The sequence below is a fragment of the Macaca thibetana genome, chromosome 2 (assembly GCF_024542745.1).
Source record: "Macaca thibetana thibetana isolate TM-01 chromosome 2, ASM2454274v1, whole genome shotgun sequence".
Taxonomy (NCBI): Eukaryota; Metazoa; Chordata; class Mammalia; order Primates; family Cercopithecidae; genus Macaca; species Macaca thibetana.
In genome coordinates, this window is record NC_065579.1 from 151,182,714 (window position 1) to 151,199,087 (window position 16,374).

General features: G+C 51.2%; 1 protein-coding gene across 1 annotated transcript in view; it reads left to right on the forward strand.

The window, feature by feature from the left end:
* Positions 1–16,374, forward strand: part of ADCY5 (adenylate cyclase 5) — a 165,491-nt gene that overhangs the window by 88,025 nt on the left and 61,092 nt on the right. Inside the window, exons 2-3 of the mRNA XM_050781583.1 lie at positions 7,300–7,449; positions 12,004–12,125. Of these exons, the coding sequence (XP_050637540.1) occupies positions 7,300–7,449; positions 12,004–12,125 (272 nt within the window). The remainder of the gene's footprint in view (positions 1–7,299; positions 7,450–12,003; positions 12,126–16,374) is intronic.

A 16,374-nucleotide genomic window follows, 5' to 3' on the forward strand; every position in this document is an offset into this window, starting at 1 on the left:
TAAGTCTGTGTGTGCTACCACGTGGACGAACCTTGAAAATATGCCAGGCGAGAAAAGCCAGACACAGGAGGCCACCTATTGTTCACTTCCATTTATATGAAGTGTCCAGAATAGGCAAATCCATAGGGGTGGAAAGTAGGTTCGTGGTTGTCAGGAGCTGGGGGAGGGTGGGGTGGGGAATAGGCAGTGACTAATGGGCATGGGGTTTCTTTTGGAAATGTTGAAAATGTCCTAAGGTTGGTAGTGATGGTGGCACAGCCTTGTGAATACACTAAACACTACTGAATTTTGCACTTTAAAAGAGTGCATTTTATGGTATGTGAATTGTATCTCCATAAAAAATAATTAAGGGAAGCTACGCTAGAGTAAGACTTGGCTTTGTGAGACAGGTGGGCCTTTCTTACCCATAGCTGTGAGTTCCCTAGAGAGAGTGACCCCAGAGGACATTCATCGAATCTGGCAGTGGCTGGGAGTAGGTCCCTAATCAGCAGTACTTTATGTGACCAGGATCTATGAAGAAGGCCTGGGGCGCCTGGGACAAGGGTGAGAGAAAGTTGAGTGTCTCTTTATTAAATAGAATAAAACAAAACTAGATCTAAATTAAATTGGGATAAATAACAGCTTAGTACAGTAGAGTAGGATGAACTGTGAGCTCAGAAAGAGATGGCTGTGATCCCAGTTCTGCAGCTGCCTTGCTGTGTAACTCCAGGCAGGACCCCTGCCTCGAGCCTCAGTTTCCTCATTGGCAGAGGGGGATGATGCTGCCTAACTTGCTTATCTTATAGGGATTTGATGAGTGTGAAATGAACTACATGTGAGAAAGTGTTTTGCAGACTGTATATTGCTGTACCCAATTACTCCTAGATACTTGTCTTTCTTCACATTTTAGTCTATTTTGTTTTTCCTTAAAATGTATTAAGCAGATGCTAATTGTTGATTTGTCAATATTTCATGCTCTAATTTTAGTAACATTAAAGTTGTATTAAACATTGCACTTTAAAATCGTATTTCAGATTGTTTTTTTCAGACACAGTTAGTAGCTGGGGCGGGCATGAGACAGGGAATGTGGTCTATGATGAGACTTAGAGAGCGTTGATGCTGGCACAGGAGTTTGGGCTTTATCTTACTGGTAATGGAGAGTCCTGGCGGGTTTTAGGGTAGGAAAATGTCGTAATGTTAAGGGTATCATTTGAGGATCTCTGGCATAGAGAATGGTGTTCACAGAGGTGGAGGCCCCTCAGGAAGCATCCTCAGTTCTTGAGTCGAGGGGGAGTTCCAGAGCAAGGGAGAATGACAATCCCAGAGCAGCTAGATCCTAGCTGGAAAGGAGAGGAGAAGGGGGATATCGTCTGGGCAGGACCCTAGTGAGCAGAGAGATGGGCTTGATGATGTTTGTCCAGAGCCAGTGGTATAGAACTGGCTACCTCCTTGAAAGAGGATCTCGTCACAAAAGCCCCCAAGCAGATATAATGCAGCTTTGATTACCAAAACACATACAGCAATCTTGATTCTTTGTGAAAGGAAAAATTTTAGAGGTGTCACTCATTATGATTAGAAAAACAGTTAAAAGTATGTAATAGTTAAAAAAAAAAATTAAGCACCTAATCGAGCATGGTGCAGTGTACAAGGAACCATGCCGATATGCCTTCTAAGAGTATATAATTTAAGATTATTCTTCCTTGAATTATTTTATTTTATATCTTGATGGGGTTCCGCCGAGGTTCCCTGAGCTTCCCACCACCACTGTGTAAGACAAATGAAATTCAGTGTAGGAGGAAGGAACTCTTGCTAGGATGTCAGCTTCTTTTATTTGGGATTCATTTCGTTGTTAGTTTTATGTGTTTGTAAACCAACAAAGGACTAAATCAGGAAGGAATTGTGCCTGTCTTTAGGGCCGGGGCCAGGGGACACCTTGCAGGAGAGGGCCTCTCCTCCTTTTCTGCTAGCCAGAGCAGGGGGAGCTGGTCCTCTGCCCCCAGGGTCCCTGAGGTGGTCCAGCATCTTGTGGTCCTCAGGTGGATTTGGAAAATCAGATCTCACCTCTTTGGCTTGCACTTCATCAGGGTGATTACAGACTCTGATGCACAGGGAAAATGCTGTAGTCTGTTTACTCTGTCCTCACAAGTGGAGGAAGATCTGGAAAAGGGAGTAGGGAAGAGTGGACAAGAGCTTGGGGAGAGGGTTGTCATGACTGGGGGAGGGCAGGTGTGGTTTGAAAAGGACCCCTGGTGGGGTTACCCAGTAAAATATGGGTCACTCAATTAAATTTGAATTTCAGATAAACAATGAATAATTTTTTTTAGTATAAGTAGGTCCCAAATATTGCCTGGAACCTTCTTACACTAAAAGATGTATGTGTTGTTTGTCTGTAATTCAAATTTAGCTGAACATCCTGCTCTCTCCCCCATCACTAAATCTGGCTCCCCAGGAAGTTCTGATTCCTACCACAGCCACCACCATTCACCTGTGAACGATACTGCAAGGAGCAAGCTGACTTATCAGGAACAGGAACCGCATAAAAGAGCAAACTGAGCAGGGGTCTTCCCCAACTCATTTCCTTCTACTCCAAAACCATGCATTTCTCACTCCCCTTTGCCTTGTACCATTCCCAGGATTATCCAGCAGCAAGGCTATTGTAGTAGGCCCACAGAGCACCCTGAAAACTCAGAGAGGAGAGGCAGAAACGACCGTAGTGCCTGAGGCCGGCGGCTGGGGTTTCTTTGAGCCTTCCCGAGGAGACACTGCACAAACTGAGCACCGTAACTTCCCACTCTTGGCTCAGATCAAACCTGCAGCCTGCGGGCAGCCAGAGATTGGGTTTCAGAAATGCTGGGGTTTTAGAAGTATTAAATATTCCTCGGCATCTCCCCTTGGTTTTGACTCTGAGAAGAGAGTCAAACATTCCCCTTCTAGTGGAGTCCCTCTTGATGTGGTCCTGTGACCCCCTGGACCTTGTTCACTTGGACCCCATCCATCTGCAGGGCTTGTTTTAAACTTTTTGTTGTTATTGTTTTGGAGTCAGAGTCTTGCTTTGTTGCCCAGGCTAGAGTGCAGTGGTATGGTTATAGCTCACTGCGGCCTCTACCTCCTGGGCTCAAGTGACCCTCCTGCCTCAGCCTCCTAAGTAGCTGGGACTACCTGGTAAATTTTTTTATGTTTTATTTTTATTTTTTGTAGAGATGGGGTATCATTATGCTGTCCAGGCTGGTCTTGAATTCCTGGACTCAAGTGATCTTCCCACCTCGGCCTGTCCACTCTTCCCTACTCCCTTTTCCAGATCTTCCTCCACTTGTGAGGACAGAGTAGACAGACTACAGCATTTTCCCTGTGCCTCAGAGTCTGTAATGACCCCGATGAGGTGCAAGCCAAAGAGGTGAGATCTGATTTTCCAAATCCACCCAAGGACCACTTCCCAAAGTGCTGGTTTTACAGGTATGAACCACCACATCCGGCCGCTTGTTTTAAAGCAGATGCTGAGGCTACTCCAGGTCTGCAGTCTGCTGTATTGTCGGGTCTCCTTTTCACTCCACTTGGTGTAACGTGGGCATATGTCACATGCTCCCCCATACCACTGACTCCCTACACACACACACACACCCCCCCCCACTTGTGTTCCATGTGGTTAGATGTGTCCCATGAGGCCAGCACAGGGAAAACCAATAAACCCTTAATTAGGCCCTGTTTACCTGCTATTGTGAAGCCTCAGCAGTGACTGATATCTGTTACTATTTACTAATTAGGTCCTTTACACAAGGACAGGGTTTATACTTACTTTTACTGTGCCTGTCTTTATGGGGGTGTAAGAGGTGGCTCATTATTTGGTCACTGCTTGAGTGGAGAAGAGAGCCCGGCAGCATTTGGACATACTTTCTTGTCCCCAAGGTGTGAGATCATTTTCAAACTTCAGACTCCCTTTGTGTGTAAGCAGAATTCCATCAGATTTTACCGATAACCTCCTCACTATTCATAACCAAAGCATCTGCACAGGGACCTTAGCACCCTTTAAGACCTGGTGCCCAGATTCCTGCTTTTTTGGCAGATGGTGTGAGTGTGTGTGAGTGAGGCAGCTATTAATCTCTTTTTCACTTTCAGGTCCAACTTGCTGAAATCCGACCTTTCCAATAGCCTTGCTCAAGACCCCACCCTCAAACCACAGCACCCTCTTTCTGCCTGCCTGGTTTTGTGTTTAGTAGAAGAGAGATGAACACCAAGGCACACTAAGCTTAGCAAAGCCATTTGGATGGATATTGGGTTACCGTGCATCTTTTTACCTGGATTTGCACTGTCGGTTGCTATTGGCCTTCTGGCTATAGGAGGAGTCAGATTACAGCAGGAGAGACCCAGAGGATTAGTACAGAGATGCTGCAGCAGACACTTGATAATTACTTTGGGGGTCATGTCTCAAAATAGACTCTGGCCTCTCTTTCTGGCCTCAGAAAGAGGGAAGGCCATTCTTTCTCTGTCCAGCCATCTGCTTATGTTTTCTCTATTAGTTTTGATCCAAGGTTAGTTGAACCTACAGATGTAAAACCTGTGGATATAGAGAGCCAACTATACCTTTAAAAATTTTACTTCCAATTGGTATTTTACTCATATATAAAAGTAGGCTGCTTTTTGTATATTAATTTTATATCCTATGACTTTTCCAAACTTGCATATTAATTCTGGTAGTTTTTTAAATTTTTTGATGTTCTTCTATGTAGACCATCATGTCATCTGCAAATAGAGACCGTTTTATTTCTTCCTTTCTAATCTGTTTGTCTTTTGTTTCTTTCTCTTGTCTGATTGCATAGGCTAGGACCTCCGATGTGATGTTGAATAGGAGTGACAAATAGGCTTTGTTGCTGGTCTTAGGGGAAAGCATTCAGTCTTTCACCATTAAGTATCGTATAATTTAGCTGTAGGTTTCTGTATATGCTATTGATCAGATTAAGGGACTTCTATTCCTAAGTTGGTAAGTTTAAAAATTATTAATGTATATTGCATTTTGCCAAATGATGTTTTAGAAACTATTGAAATGATCATATGGTTTTTAAATTTTAGTCTGTTAATATGGAAAATTACGTTGATTGCTTTTTGAAGTTGAACCAGCCTTTATTCCTGGGATTAAGCCCATTTGGTCATGTTGTATCATATTTTCATGATGCACTAGCCTGTCTGAGGCTAGCTCCTTATCTTCTCCTTCCCAGTTTCTCCTGTCTCACTTCTGTTTTTATCACCTGGCACCTTCCTCTCTTTTCACACAGATCTCCCCTAACTAGATCATCCTTCAGAATTCCCTGTGGCCTACCCCTCCACCTTCACTTCCTCGTCTCTTCCTCCTTATCCTCTCCCAGTGGTTCCCAGTGATTTCCCAGAGGCCTGTTTTTGGGATCTCACTTCATAATCACAGCATTGGTTACTGCTTCAGGCCACGGTCTATTTCCTCCTGGACTTTCTTCTCCCTGGTCTTAGGGGCTCTTCCTTCTGTGTCAGCTCTGCCCTGACTGGCTCCCAGACACACACAGGTCTTTGTTCCCTCATGCTTTGGGCTTCTGTGGCAGTGTCTGGACCCGTCTCCCATTCCTGCACTCTTGCCTCTGATGAATCTTCCAGAAGCCACGGGCTCATCCAGCCACTCTTTGGTTCAACAGTCCTTTTGGGGGACACAAACATTCCATCTATAACACTCTTCAAGTGGATTGTCAGTTTCTGAAGAGCAAGGGTCTTCTTTCCTTGTGATAAATAGGTTGGCTTTTCCTATGCCGTGTGTTTACATAAAATGACAGCGATGGGATTCTAGGGTAGATGGGGTTGGGGTGGAAGAATATGGGAGTTATAAGTCAGCAACAATAGTCGGCTGAGGCAGTGGAGCTGGAAATCTGAACTTGCCCCTTCCTGGAAGGCGCATCCAGGAGACACATGGGGAGCTCAGGGCATTCTTCAGCTGGTAGGGAGTAAGAGTCTGAAATGGGAAAGAGAAAGTCTTTTCATGGACTGGGGCATATACACCATGCAATGTCTCCAGGGAAAGGTGGTACCACATTCAGCAAGGAGCAAGGGCAGGACCACCTCAAAGCTGTGGTGGGCAAAGCCTTCAGGTAGAAAGCAGACCTGAGTCGAGAGCCAAGAGGCCCCTTGAGAAGAGCGTAGGAGTCATCTGCCGGGGCCACTGCCAGGTAGCCAACATCCCACAGCAAGGCCCTTTGGGATGCAAATGGCCAAGTGCCTTCCATACCCCAGGACTTGGGACCAACACAGGCCTCCTGAGGGCTGAGGGAGCCACAACAGAAGGTGCAGCGACTGACCCGGGCTCCCCTTCTGGAGCTGGGACTAAGAAGGAAGTTTTTGGAGGGAGTAACTGAGGTGCAGCTCAAAGCCCCCACAGCCTGGGAGCCGGAGCATCATTGTGTGGCTCTGTCCCATGTGGCCCCAAGTCAAGGACAACAGGACCCATGTACTCAGATACCCAGGAGCTCTATCTGCCAAGAGAAATTTTGCCTACGCATCACTCACTGGGATCTGAATGTACCATATAACCTTGCTTTCCGCGTCGTGTTGTATTGTGTTTCGTTTTCCCTTAGCTTTTCAGTAAGTATTTCCTTCAATGGAATTCCAGCTTCAACTCTGCTGACCTGGAGGGTCAGTGGTATTTTTCCACACACACATCTCAGTTGTTGGGAAGCAGGGGAGTGGCAGGCACTGGCCAGCTGGTGCGGTGGTTGTCAGAGGGCTGGTAACAGAAAGACCAGAAGCCTAGGGAGGAAGGAGTGGAGACCCACTGTGGCCACGGACCCTGACTGGCCAGCCTTGTCCTTTCGTTCCCTAGAGCATTTAGCACAGTGCTGGGGACCTGAGGGGATTTGAGAGGCCTTGATTCATTGGAGCTGATCCCTGGGGGAGGGTGGCCCCTTGCTTGTGCTGGACTCTATCACACTTTCAAAAGTGTAATCCCAGCACCCTTGTGGCACCTTCCTTGCGGTGGCCCTCCTGCCTCCAGCACATACACAGCTCTGTCACAGTACATGTAACCTTTTCATTTCTGGTACGATAGGCATGTTTAGTATGATTACTAGGTGATTCAGTGTCCTTAAAAGACATACCCCATGACAGGCCAGCCAAACTTCTGGCTGTGAGGACATCAGAGAGCCCGATCAATTATGCCCGGCTGCTCCCAGTGGTTGGCTGCGTGTGGGGTGCCCTCAGCATTTGTTTGCCAGCGCCAGGTGTAAGTTTGCTGAGACAGGGGCTGAGGGCTCCACACTTTGGGGCCAGGAGGGTCAGGATCTGAGCTCGGTGTGCTCCTCTCTCCCTCTGCAGCTTGTCTCCAATGTTCTCATTTTCTCCTGCACCAACATCGTGGGTGTCTGCACCCACTACCCAGCTGAGGTCTCCCAGAGACAGGCTTTCCAGGAGACCCGAGAGTGCATCCAGGCGCGGCTCCACTCACAGCGGGAGAACCAGCAACAGGTGAGTGAGCCCCCTGCCCTTGCGCAGTGGGAAGGAGTGGAGACCCGAGATGCGCCTCCCCTGAGCGCCTGGCCTGGGGCAGGTGGTGCTCGTTACAGCTGCCAGCCCCACTCCCTGGGAGGGGCCCAACCCGTGGGGAATGTTTCCCCTGGAGAGAGTCCAGCATTCCAGGCCCTGTGGGAAGGGAGCTCTACCCTGCCCGTGCCTAAGGCCAGGTGCCCATAGCCATGTGGTGTCCCTGTGGTTTGCAAACAAGCCCAGCAGCAAGAGGGTCCCTCCCTCCCTCCCCACACGGCTCCCACTCCCTCCCTCCCCACACGGCTCCCCCTCCCTCCCTCCCCACACGGCTCCCCCTCCCTCCCCACACTGCACCCCCCTTGAGCTGGAGTAAGGAGAGAGGCCAGCGTTCCTAACTGGGATTAAGTGCTCCACAGGGGAGGGATGAGGGAAAAGAAGAGACAGGAGCTTCATCCCCTGAGACACCCCACACCTGGCTATTCCTCTCTCTCAGTTCTGGGGTTTGGTGGTTCAGAGAAGGAAGAAAGTTCCATCTCTCCCTAGACCTGCCTGGGCCAGGGAAGGCAGGCCATTCCCAGGGTTACAGATTCCTGGTGCAAAGAGGGACCTGCCCTGTGTGCACCACTCTTGGGTGGGGTGGGAGCAGAGCTAAGGGCCACATCAGGGGTCCAGCCCTTCCCTCTTTGGGGTTGGAGTCCTGTTTGGATTCCAGGTGTGGATCCCCACTGTCTCCTCTCCTGTGTGTGAATCAGGTAGGGGTCTGGTGACTCTGAGTGATGGCTCCCACACAGGAGGCCTGGGGGCTGTGTGGCTTAGGGGAGAGAGTGGGCGGGTCTGCAGAGCAATGGGGCTCCCACTGGCTCCTGTGAGATAAGGTTGCTCCAAACCGGAGGCCTTCCCTCCCCTCTTAGATTATCATCTCCCCAGACCCTGAGCAAGCATCAGTGGAGCCCACCTGAGTGCCGCATGCGGCGTCAGCCCCCATGGCTGACACGAACATGGAAGGTCTGCCTTTGAGTGTGGGGGACATGGAGAAAGGGCCAAGATGGCAGTGGTCACTCATGGCTCCAGGCCAGCATGGAGCACATGTTGTGGCCACCCTGAGTGCAGAATGTTTTACTACTGCGGGGGACGTCCTTGATGCCATCTGGTTGCATCCTAAGTGAGTCACAGTGACAGGCTGGTGACATCCAGACAGCCAAACGAGGGGGCAAAGCTCTGTAGTACCTCTCCAGGCGCCCGAGTCCCCACGTGTCCCCACTTCCTTTCCAGTGCTGCCTCGGTGGTCGGCATGTCTTGTCAGGTCCCCACTTACGCTGACCAGTCCTCGGCCTGGCTCTCCCCATTCACTCTTTGGCCCTGTCGGAGCTTCTGGTCCAGCATCTTGAAGGAAGCCCTTGCTGGCAGTGTCCCTGGGGTCCTCCCACTGCCCTTTATTATTAACACATGTACGTCACCTCTGGCACACTGCACCGTGCTCACCCCAAGGCCTCAGCATTTCTGAAAAGCCCCTTATCTCATCCCCATTCCAGGCCTCAGCGTCTCTCACCTGAGATCAGGATACCTCCTCCTTATTCCATTTTTGGGGCTTCCTCTCTCACTTCTCCAGGGGAATTACCATTTTACAGCTTGCCACAGTTTCCTTGCTCTGGCCTGGGCCAGTCTAGACATTCCACCAAATCCACAGGGCTTTAGGGGAGAAAATATTTTTGCCATTCCATATTCGGAGCCAATGTGCTGAGGAGGGGACGCTTTCTGCGGACAGGTGCTTCTCAGCGAGCCACAGCCAGCAAGGCATGCAGAGAGAGCTGCCGGGGCTCCCTGGGGAAGCTTCTAGGGGCCCTGTGATGACTGGACTCAGAATTATTCCCCAGTGGCCTCCTGACTACCCCTCCTGGCCCTCAGCCCTGGAGGTGGTTGTAAATGTAGGAGGCCTATCATGAAGCCAAACGGTTTGTAGTGCTGTCTCTCCCAGTCATCCCACGCTGTCTTTTAATTCCTATTTCTGTCACCAGTAACTATTTACTAAGAGTTGGCCTTTGGTGCTTGTGTTTCCCGCTGCCTGGGGGGCCAGACCGACCCACAGGGAACACCGCCCTTCACGAATGTGTCAGCTTCTCGAGCAGAAGGCTGTGGGCCGTGGCACTGGGCAAGACACAGCTCCGGTCCCCAAGGTGGCCTCTCCTCACACACAGTTAACAGGCTACTGATGTGGGGTTTCAGCAGGTGGGGAGGGGATGCCGGCAGCCAGAGTCGGACCTCCTCCTGGGAAAAGGGAGACCCTGAAGGAGGGTGGGGAGCAGCGGAGAAGGAGGATGATGCCAGCTGAGGAGCTTGTGTGCAGCAGCAAGAAAGACCCCAGGAAGCGTAGGGGACTCTGGGTTCTGCTCTGTCTGGAGCAGAGTGTGGATTTCATTTCAGTGCTGCTGGCACAGCAGGTGGAAGAGCAGGGAGGAGTCAGATCATGGAAACCTCCAGGCCAGGCTGCGGGCATGGGCTGATCTCAGCAGGGTCAGGAGGCTTAGAAGGCGACATGGTCTGGTGTGTTTTAGGAAAAGCAGTTGCTTGCTTGCAGAGGGGAGGATGGACCAGAGGCAGCAAGCTTGGAGACAAAGAAAGTGATCTAGAGGCTGCCCCGGTCATCCAGTCTGGCCCTGAAGGTGGCCTGGGCAGTGACAGGCTAAGGTTGGGGTGGAGAGGGTGCTTCAGCAAGGAGAGGAGCAGCAGCCAGTCTGGGGGTGGCAAGAGTGGGCCAGGCAAGCATGAGGCATAGCAAGGGGGTAAGGGGACATGGGCATTGATTTGCAGTGGAAAATAAGGAAGAGTGAGTTTAGTGGGTCCGGAGAAACCTGTATGTGATGTGGCTGGTGAAACTAGAAAACCTGTGACGGTGTTGAGCACAGGTAGTGTTTCAGAGAGATCGGGGCTGTGCAGGCATCAGGGAGGGCAGAGGGAGGCTGTCTGTCCAGGGTGTCGCAACCAGAATCCAAGAGCCAGGTGAGAACTGCATATGGGCAGTGGAGGAAGGCACAACGGAAAGGACAAGTGCGAGAGCTGTTTCCAGATGAGCAGGACTTCATCAGTGCTGGACAGGGCGTGCGGCTCAGGGGAAGGGAATGAGTGTCAGAGGGAAAGATCTGAAAAGCAAAAGCCATTTATGTGGGCAGGGCCTCGACACTGGTGCAGCAGAATGGGGCTGTCCCGGGTAAAGGCAGGGAAATGGAAAGAAAAGTGATTGGGGAATGACAGTGTGGGAAAGCGAGTGTGGTTTGGGTGTGATGTCAGGGTGCTGGTGGCAAGACATCCACGTGGGCAGCTGGAGGCTGGCGAGCCATGGACAGGAGGTAGGGATGTGGGAAGTGGCTGATAGAGCCACCTCTACAGTGGGAGCCTTGGCCATGGATTTACTCCCAGAATGCAGGCATGGATGGGGCGAGGACAGAGGTGGGACATGGCATGTTTGGGACCAGGTGGAGGGAGAGGAAGCAGAGATGACATAGAAGCAGAAGAGTCTCAGGGCCACGTAGGAGGGTGGCTCTAGCATCTGGTGTGGTGTGAAGGGCAGGAGAATGAGGAGGGCTGGAGGCAGCCAAAATGAAAGGCTGGTGATGAGCAAATGATGTGCACCAGCCTGACAGGGAGTCTGGTCTGGCAGGGAGGCAGGTGGGCATCTTGGAGCAGGGCAGGCCCAGGAGAGGAGCTCAGAAAGAGGGCATAGTCCAGACTCCATAACAGGCTGACGTGAGCCTCTGTGATGTGGCCTGCCCCTCCACTTGCTTCTCTCCCACCTCCCCTGTAGCTGGTTGTGATGTGGTTTCTCTAAGTCAGCTTGCTTTCCCTCTCTCCTGGGCCACTGTCCCCCAGGTGACTGGAGCACCTCCTTCCTACCCCATCCTTCCAGTCTACAGGAAGCCCTCTCTGACTACCCCAGCGGAGATCAGGTGTCCCTGATCAGTGCCCCCATAGTAGCCCCCGAGACCCCCATTACACCAGATGCTTTCTGAAGGAGGAACCTTGCCTGTCTCACTCTTGGTGTTAACTCTCTTGGTCCCCAGAATAGTGCCTGGCACATGGTAGGTGCTCAATAAATATTTGAAAACTGATGGAGTGGATCTCATGTAATGCTCCCAACAACTCCATCCCCATTTTACAGATGAGCAACCTGAGGCTCAGAGAAGTTCAGTAATTTGCCCAAGGTCATGCAGAGTCTCAAGTGACATCCAGGATTCTAACCCGAGGTGCTCAGTACTCACAGGTTCACCAGGGGCACTTTTGCCAGAGAAACGTGGAGAGTGAGGCGGAAGGATCACGTGGTGTCCTGGGGAGGGAAGATGGGGGACAGGTAGCCTGCACGCACATACACACACATGCACAGACATACACACACACACACACACACACAGTGTTAGCCCAGGAGTCCCGGGAGAGCCTGAAAGGTTTTCCAGGGCCCTCAGGCAGGGGCACAGGTGTGGAGGAGAGAGCACTTGCCAGGCAGGTGGAAGGTGCCGTGATGAAAGAATGTGCTTCCCTCCGCAGGAGCGGCTCCTGCTGTCTGTCCTTCCCCGTCATGTTGCCATGGAGATGAAAGCAGACATCAACGCCAAGCAGGAGGATATGATGTTCCATAAGATTTACATCCAGAAACATGACAACGTGAGGTAGGGGTGAGGCTGGGGGAGGAGGAGGGAAGGGAGGGAGAGCTGGACCCCCACGGAGACATCCCACTTCCCTCCTTTCAAGTGGGCACAGCCTGACAGGGTGGTTTGTTGACTTTGGAGAATGTGTTGCCTAGAGCATGCCAGCCCCACCCCTCCAGGTATGTTAAATGTGAATTATCATGGTGTCCCCTGTAACTTTTTTGGGGGGTGGGGAGAGGGGGACAGCGAGGCTGCAGGGAGAGAATAGAAACAGGAGGAGGAGAAAGGAGGAAGCACCACCACCCGCTTTGGGGAGGAGCTCCTAGCCTACCAAGAGAGACGGAAAGCATAGACTGGGACCCGAATGTCACCACCATCATCTCATCTTCACTACCATCTGGCAGCTTCCATGCCTCCTAAGCCAGTGCGTGCCAGGCACTGGGCCAGGCTCTGCCCACCTTATCACCAGTCCTCCTGACAGCACTGCAAGCCAGCTACCTTTATCAGCACACCCAGTTGATAGATAGGTCATGTATGCTATTTACTTCATATATACTCTATTTGAAATTTTCCGTAATAAATTTAAAGAAAAAAAAAATCACCAAGAAACAACTGGACAAATCCAGAACGTGGGACAGTCTACATTGTGTACTCTTTAAAAAGTCAGTCATGGAAAAAGAAAAAAGGGTGGGGAATGTGTTCTAAATTAAAAGACTCAAGAGCTCAAGGTCCCCCAGCCAGCAGTGGTACAGACAGGCTGCACCCAAGTGGCCGCTCCAGAGCCCACGTTCCTTTCACTGCGTGTTTGCCGCCTCCCTAGACAGAAGCTGCTGACAGCAGGGACGTGCAAACAGATGTAGATTAATAGAGTGCAAAATCTGCTTATGAGTTCCATGGGGACACGAAGCGATACAGTGGCCTTCATCCAGCATGGCTTCCTGGAGAGCCTGATAATCCTCCCATATGCCCAGAAAAGGAGCTGCTGTGTTTGCCTTCCGGAGAGTTCCTTCTCCCCAGGCAAGTTTCCCTGGGACTCACGAGTCCTCTAAGTTTGGTGTAAAGAGGACTCTTTGGAGGCTTGGCCTGAGTTTTCAAGGAAGTGATTAAATGAAATAGTGCAAATTACACACACACACACACACACACACACACACAGAGAAGGTGAGGCTGACAACGGCAGGGGTGAGAGAAGCACTGTTTTTTTCAGGCAGAATGAGAACTGCCCAGTTCCCAAGTCTGCCCTGGGATCCAAGACTGTGGATTCTGCCTGCGTGTCTTCCATCTGTCTGTCAAAACTGAGACTCTAAGCCTTTGGGAGAGACATGTATCTGCAAAACACATTGGCCCCAGTTCTGGGGTTCTCCCAACCCCTCACGCTCCTCTGTCAGGTAGGGACAGTGTAGGCAGCAGTCACCTTGGTCTCCCAGGAAGACGGCTGCCCCTGGCTGAATCTCCACATCCCGGAGAGACCTGCGGGTGTTGCAGCTGAGCCGAGCTCAGGGAAGTGGAGTGCGTGGCTGGACTCCTGGCCTTGAGCCCTTCAGGCAGTGCAGATGTGCTGTTTCCCTGCTGCTTCTCCCACCCACCTTGGCCCTCCCATGGTGGAATGATCGCTAGCAGTGAGAGCTCACGCCTATGCAGAGCTTGCCTGAACTAGCCACTGCCCTAGTGCATTCATCTACTCAATCACCACAGCAAAGAAGAGGGCTGTACTGTGATTATCTCCATTTTACAGGAGAAAAAGCTGAGGCACAGAGATGAAGTAACTTTTCCAAGATCCCATCGTTGGTTAAGTGGGAGAAACACCCCAGAACACTTTCTGATACTAGCTTTTACCCAGCCTGACTACCAGACATATGTTTTTACGTGCCCAGGAGAAAGGAGTGTGTCCGAGGAATCTGTGGGAAGGAGGTTTGGGGAGCCCTTAGGCTCACAGGAGACTCAGAGGAGAGACAGGAGAGAGATTTGGTTTCCTGTCTGTGTGTGTGTGTGTGTGTGTGTGTGTGTGTGTGTGTGTGTGTGTGTCTGTGACTGAGGAGCCACCAGGGGCCTTTCCTGTCTGATGGCAGTTCCTGAAATCCAGGGGTCTCCCCCTTAGGACATATGAGGAAACAGACTTCCTATTAGAACAGATCCCATAGGCTCAAGTTTAAAGTGGGAAGGGGTAGCCCACCAAGTGGTCCCAACATGTACAAGCCAAGCCACTGAGCTCCCCCTTCTGGAATTTTCTTTCCTGGTCCTGTCCTCACCACCTCACTGGCCCAGGCATTGTCCCTGGCACAGCGTGGACAAAGGTGCTTTCCTTGATTGCTCTCAGCTCCGCAAGCTTTGTGCAAGTTTCACTCATTCAGTGGAACACAAAGGAAATCCAGAAAATTCACTGCTCAGAAGCAGTCTGGCCCTCCAGCACAGGTTCCCAGCCTGCCTCGGCCAACACAGCCGGCTCACCCGCCACCCCTGTGCCTCGCTCAGTTCCTTGCCCTCTCTCACCATGTCTTCTCCCACTCAGCAGGCATCTTCCTATTCCTCGTTCCATGGTGCTGGCTCTTGGGCCCCAGCCCTCTAGCAAGGGTGTTTGGTCAGAGGGGCTGACTCAGGCCTCTTCTACGGTGACTGCCCTTGGGGTGACACCTCCCTCTGTCTCTCTCCCACGGAGGCAGTGACTTTGGGTTGATAAAAGAACACTGCCCTAATCACAGCCTGCACGTCAGACCCCTGCTACAGTGGGGGTATTTCTGTCTGGGATGTGCCAGGATCAATGATGGCAATCAGGAAAGAGATGAAAGGAGAGAAAAAACAAGATGCTATAATTTTCATGGGGTCAGAGATGATTCTGACTCTGACATCGCCAGGGACAGAGGTGGCTGGTACACATCAGAGGCCAACTGCAAGCAATCATATGCAAATGTCCCTCTGGGGCCTCTTTCCCTGTTCCATCAGTAGCACTGGTTATAGCCCTTGGTAGAAACACAATGCTCACTCTGGTCTCTGTTTTGGGGTTGAACTTTTGGCTTGGGTTGATGGTTAAGTACAAGATGGAGGGGTGACATCATAGTTTAAAAACACCCTTTGAGGCTGGGCTCATGGAGAGCCAGTGGGGCACAGTGGTTAGGCCCAGGCTCTGGGGTTAAGCAGTTCTGCACGTTGCCTCTACTCTGCTGTTTCCTGGCCATGTGACCAGGACAAGTTACAGGCATTGAGCCACTCTGAACCTCAGTTTCCTCATCTGTGTAATAGGAGAGGAAGAGTACCTACATAATAGAGTTGCAAAGAGTAAATGGAATAATGTGGGGAAAGTGCTTAGCACAATATCGGGCACATAACAAGTGTTCAGTAATTGTGAGCTGCCATTATTATTATTACTGTTATTTTTATGATTATGATCACACTCATATCAACAAAGAAAGGCCTGGGGATTCTCTAGTTGGAGAATGGAGGGTGATGAGTCACATTCATCAATTCTCTGCAGAGTTGTAATATTTAGAGAGGGTGATGACATGCTGTTCTCTAGCCCCACTGAGAGCAAGGCCACAAGAAAAATAAATCAACTGCACAGCATGACAGGCTGGGCCTGAATCTAAGGAAGAGGAAGAGACTGATGGGGGTTTGGGGAGAAGAGTTTGTCTTGAGTAGGGAGGGGTGACAGGCAGAGGCCACCACTGTCCATGGCCTCATTCTCCCCTGAGGAGAATGGTTGTGCAGCACACACCTCCTGGGGGGCGGCCAGGGACTGGCCAAGGGGCCTGTAGGATGTTTTGGTGCTGAGCCACCACTGGCCATGGGCAGAGGCAGGCCAGAGGCCAGGGGACCCCTGGAGACCCCTAGAGATATTTAGATGTCTCCCCTGTCCGATGTGTGGTGACAAATAGGAATGTTTCAGCGTTTCTGATGGGGCAGGTCAGCTGGAGCCCGGGCCCATGCTGGGACATCCACCAGTGGCTTGCAAGCCCTCCTGCCTGTCCTCCCCCACCCCAGATACCTGCGCTCACTGCAGCCGACAGCACCAGGGCTGGGGGGGGCTGTGCCCTCCCCACACCTGGGAGGGACAAGGGCCTCTGGGACATGCCAGCAGAGGCTATTCTGGAGGGAGGGACAGCTCCTGGAACTCTGCCTGGGGAGGGGAGAAATCAGTCAGTCTCGGCCTTCTCAGCCAGAGAAGGCGCCATACCACGTGGGTCACAGCAAAGGTAGATGCAGATAGACCTTGGCATCACCAGCTCACCCTTGCCCAGGAGTCAGCAGAAGGGAACAAGATGAGCACCTGTGTTGA